The sequence below is a fragment of the Teleopsis dalmanni genome, chromosome 1, assembly GCF_002237135.1.
Source record: "Teleopsis dalmanni isolate 2A chromosome 1, ASM223713v2, whole genome shotgun sequence".
Lineage (NCBI taxonomy): Eukaryota > Metazoa > Arthropoda > Insecta > Diptera > Diopsidae > Teleopsis > Teleopsis dalmanni.
In genome coordinates this window covers 54,815,176-54,819,963 of record NC_051846.1, presented here as the reverse complement: position 1 = coordinate 54,819,963, position 4,788 = coordinate 54,815,176, and the positions used below count along the sequence as shown (strand labels likewise).

The 4,788-nt window shown below is 26.8% G+C and overlaps 1 protein-coding gene across 1 annotated transcript; it reads left to right on the top strand.

Annotated features, from left to right (window-relative positions):
- The first annotated feature begins 1,288 nt into the window (after window positions 1-1,288).
- LOC119668892 (four and a half LIM domains protein 2-like) lies at window positions 1,289-4,592 on the top strand. Its single transcript, XM_038078568.1, has 3 exons — window positions 1,289-1,463; window positions 3,314-3,500; window positions 4,357-4,592. The coding sequence occupies exons 1-3, from the start codon at window positions 1,305-1,307 to the stop codon at window positions 4,512-4,514; spliced, it is 504 nt and encodes a 167-aa protein (XP_037934496.1). The 5' UTR covers window positions 1,289-1,304; the 3' UTR covers window positions 4,515-4,592.
- The last annotated feature ends 196 nt before the right edge of the window (window positions 4,593-4,788 follow it).

The following is a 4,788-nucleotide window of genomic DNA, read 5'->3' as shown; positions in this document are numbered from 1 at the left end:
TTACACCATAGTGTGGTGAGAAGCATTAGGTAGTTGAGCTTTGAAATTTGTCAAGATGTGTCCAGAATACCAAAAACCTTTCTGCTTTATAAAAATCAAAAATTTTATTAAAGAATTTGACAAATGTGTCAAGTGCACAGAATAGGTCCGATAATATATATTAATAATAATTAATTAATCTTAATTATAAGATTAATAATAATTAAATGAAAGGAAGTAATATTACTACTGAGTTGAATATTTTATCACATTTTTCTTCACTTCACTACTTCTGGACGTTGTAGTGATATAGCAAATTGTTTTAGTACAGATATTTGTTACAAATTTTATAGATCTATCCAAGGGGTGCGGATAATGACTGAGATATCACCGTTATTTTTGTAGAACTAGAAGAATGAGAAATGGTTGTGTGAGCTCTCATGCTGTTATCATCATGAAGTATTAAACCTACAATTTTTATCTTCAATACTATTTTTACTATTTCATCGAAATAAAATTTAATGTATTGTCATTAAAAGTAACACTTTAAATTTATATTTACAATTAATGAAGTAATTTAAATTTAAATTGTACTTTAATACTTTAAAAGTAATGAACTATGAATATATATCAGTACCTCAATAAAAAGTATCTTCATAAATATACTGGTAAATTAAAGTTTTTAAGCAAAATTAAATTATTGATTAACAAAGTTTCAGAGACTCTTTAAAGGCAATTTACAAATTTTGGGGCAGTAGATCAATGTCATGCATATATAGATTAGTTCATACTTAAAACAACCGAAATCGCAATAAACAGCCATTTTCTATTAAACTCTTGATTGAGGCGTGTTTGCATGTCAAAAATATATTAAATTTGATCAAATCGCAAAATTAGCTTGCAACCAAAAACTTTTATTTATATTATTATCTTTCTTTGTCTCTGTCTAATTTTCCGGTAACCTCTTCACATTGTTTTTTTTATTTTTGTATCTCTCTGATTTTAAGCAACTAAATTTTGATATAGACTAGACAAGTTCATGTTCGATGCAATGATTGATTTTGATATGATTTCAAATTCAGTTCTAGGGTGGTACGAAATTACCCCAGTGTAAGTAAATTTTTCGTTTAATGATGAATATTTGCAGGTATCAATATTTTCGATTTATGCCAATATTTTAGTATGATTTATTAATATATTAGCTCATCGTAAATTTTGCTCTGTTTTGCTTATTTACGCACTATTCATTTTAACACTTTTTATTGATAAATATATTACTTTTCTAATTATAATAAAATTTATTTTTTGTTTTAGGTACCAAGAAAATGGAATACAAGACCAGACAATGGCATGAAAATTGCTTCTGTTGCTGCGTTTGCAAAATGGCAATCGGTACCAAATCCTTTATACCAAGGGAACAAGAGATCTATTGCGCTGGATGTTATGAAGAGAAATTTGCCACTCGTTGCATTAAATGCAACAAGGTAATATAAAAAGAAATTAAAACTAGTTTTAGTTAATTCATGTGCAAATAAGGGTATCTCATACTAAAGTAAGGTGTAATGTTAGGAATAAACGGGGTACTCGCTCCCAACGGAACGGAGTACTGCGACTATGATTGATCTTTAGTGCTGCAAGGTGTAATATTAGATAAATCAAAATAAGGAAAAGTCTTATGAAATGGAAGGGGGTGGATTTCACTTTCTCTATTAACTGAGAAAATAATAACTAAATAATATTCATAGAGTTCACAAAACCTCCTCAAAAACTATTTTTCATAAAAAAGAAAAAAAGAACACTTCGATGTCAGTAGTACAACGAATAATAAAACTTACGACCAAAACTAGTATCAGATAAATTTTCATACAGATTATATGAAATAATTGAAATTGAAAGGAAGACCAATAGAAGCCCCAACACCCAAAACCCTTCGAAGTCAGTAGTATAATAAATAATAAAGATTACAACCAAAACTAGTATCAGATAAATTTTCATACAAAATATATGAAATGACAAAAAAGAATTTATAAGCTCATAAATTGTAGTCACAGATCTGATGTAAAGAATTTTATAATTTGATATATATCTGTTCCGAAAACCAATTTTAAATAAAATCTTAAGCAATAAAATAATAAAATTAGCAAAGAACACAAATAACATATAGATTAATTGAAATGAAATATGTTGCTTAAAAAATTATAATACTATGTTCAGACACACCTTAATTTCGCAAAAGTCTTAATTTTCAGCGAAATTAAGTTGTTTTTCCCATACAAAATTCAGTTTTTATGTAGGTTAGAACGAAATTAAGAAAAATGGCCTTAATTTCATTAAAACGAAGGCTAAAATTAAGGGATATTTCAAATGCAACTATGCGTAATATAAATTTTAAACGAAAAATAAAGTTGACATTTTTTTTAATAAACGTTAGTTGACGTTAATAAAACCGGGAAATTTTTAAATTTGAATATAAAAAAAAAACTGTATCTGTTATTAATTTAAAATAGAGTGAAAAATAGTAATCCACGTACATGAAATCCACTTTTTAAATTTTCCAGATACAAATGGTGTTTCGAACATGTAATTTTTAACATTCAATTTGTAAACAAAAAATATATAATTGTTTTTATTTGGTCCAGTATGAATACTGCCGAAATTGACTTAATTTAATTTTTAAGAAATTAAGGAAATTTGGCTGTCTGAACCTAGCATAAGACAAATTATAAATTCTTAAATTCATTTCTTATCGCTCGATATTAAATTAATATCGCTATTAAATATCTTTTCATATGTTATTTCGAAATTTTCTTGTATCGTTAAATAAATATTACCATACTAAAATATTATGTGATTCGGGGTCTTAAAAAAAATTTATATCCATTTGGACGAGATTTAACATTCTCTCAAGTAATCAATTCATTACACAAATGAATATAATTAAAGTACTGAAAATTCCTTAAAGTCCCATCTGAAAATTCAGATGTATTTTTCAGATTAAGTTTTTCATTTCGTCATATTTTTTTGTGTCTAAAATGATTAAAAAGATCATTTATAAATTTGAGATTATATGAAATTGTTTAAAAGATAATATCAATAAATTATTAAACACTTGCAAATTCCGCAAAGAACTTGAATCTTTAATCTCTCATCGTCAACAACATTCAAAATAATAATAAATAAAGTAATATAAAAATAAGCAAAGTAATATAATAAAAAAACAAAGAAGTATAGGAGCAAAAATATATTAATAACTTGTATATTTTTTATAATTGTTTTTAATTAATATCGTATTTATATTAAATAAAATTTATTAAATAATTCCATTTCATAATAGGTAATCACTTCCGGTGGTGTTACTTACAAAAATGAACCATGGCATCGTGAATGCTTCACTTGCACCCATTGCAATATTACTTTAGCTGGGCAGCGATTCACAAGTCGCGATGAGAAACCCTACTGTGCTGAGTGTTTCGGCGAGCTCTTCGCTAAACGTTGTACAGCATGTGTTAAGCCAATAACAGGTATGATTAAGTATGAAAAAATATAAAAATATTTAATATTGTAACTCTTAAAATACGTTTAAGCTGAAATATATATTATAATAAATATTATTTATTAAGTTTTTGTATTAAACATCAGTTACCATAATATGAAGTGTTATACAACTATGCAAGTGCTGTGTAGTCGAATTATTAGGCCTGCTCCACGAGCTACTCATAGTAAAACTCGAGTAAAACATAAGTAAATAAAGTGCCAAATACAGCTCTTTACACAGATTTTTATGGAACAGCCTTGTGTAAAGTCTGGTGAAAACATCAATGCCGCGCAAATAAACAATACAAAAATTTAAATTCACACCAAAACAGCTGAACATAATTTTACTTCAAATAAAATGTACGAGTAAAGTTTGTGTAGCATTTTGACATTTCGACAGGGATGTTACGCTCTCTCAAATGCTCTCATTTACTCGAAAAGTTGCTGGTGGAACGCACTTGGGTTACACAGTGTTACTTAAAGTTAATACGAGTAGCTTGTCGTGCAACAGATCTAAAATTTACCAAACTGCAAATATCTGCCTTTTTTAGGAAAATGTACGATCAACTAAAATCGTACACAAATAAAAGTTATTTCTTTTTATATACATATTTTAGAATAACGAAATATCGAAACATATTAGAGTTAAAAACTATCAAATAGAAAAATAATTATTTAACTCACAACAAGTTCCAAAAATATTGACCATTCATTAGGACTTATTCTTTACGAGTTTTTTCATGATTTTTTTATGTATAACATTTTATTTATAAACAATCACAAAATATACATTATGTGAATGATTTTATTATAACACAAATTTTAACAATTTATCCATTTTAGGCATTGGCGGCACACGTTTCATTTCATTTGAGGATCGTCACTGGCATCACGATTGCTTTGTATGTGCCAGTTGCAAAACAAGTCTAGTCGGACGCGGTTTTATCACCGATGGACCTGATATTATTTGCCCAGAATGCGCCAAACAAAAATTGATGTAAAAACCTATCAAACAGAAAATAAATTCGAACTAAAATCAAAACATACACAAACAATAAAAATATAAAAATAGCACAAAAAGCGAGAAATTTTATTACTTATTAATATTTTTAAAATTTTTAATAATAAATTGTTATTGAGTAATTTGTCGATGAAATTTTTTAATCATAACGCCAATACATAAGTTTTGTTTTTAAAATGATCTTGCTTATATGTCTTCATACAAAATATGAAATTGAAAAAAAAAAAACTAAATGCATATTAAATATCATTAAA

Excerpts from the sequence above, each read along its gene's own strand:
- LOC119668892 (XM_038078568.1), top strand. The coding sequence starts at position 1,305 with ATGGAATACAAGACCAGACAATGGCATGAAAATTGCTTCTGTTGCTGC. Across the intron at positions 1,464-3,313 it reads GTTGCATTAAATGCAACAAG|GTAATCACTTCCGGTGGTGT; the intron begins GTAATATAAAAA and ends ATTTCATAATAG. Across the intron at positions 3,501-4,356 it reads ATGTGTTAAGCCAATAACAG|GCATTGGCGGCACACGTTTC; the intron begins GTATGATTAAGT and ends TATCCATTTTAG.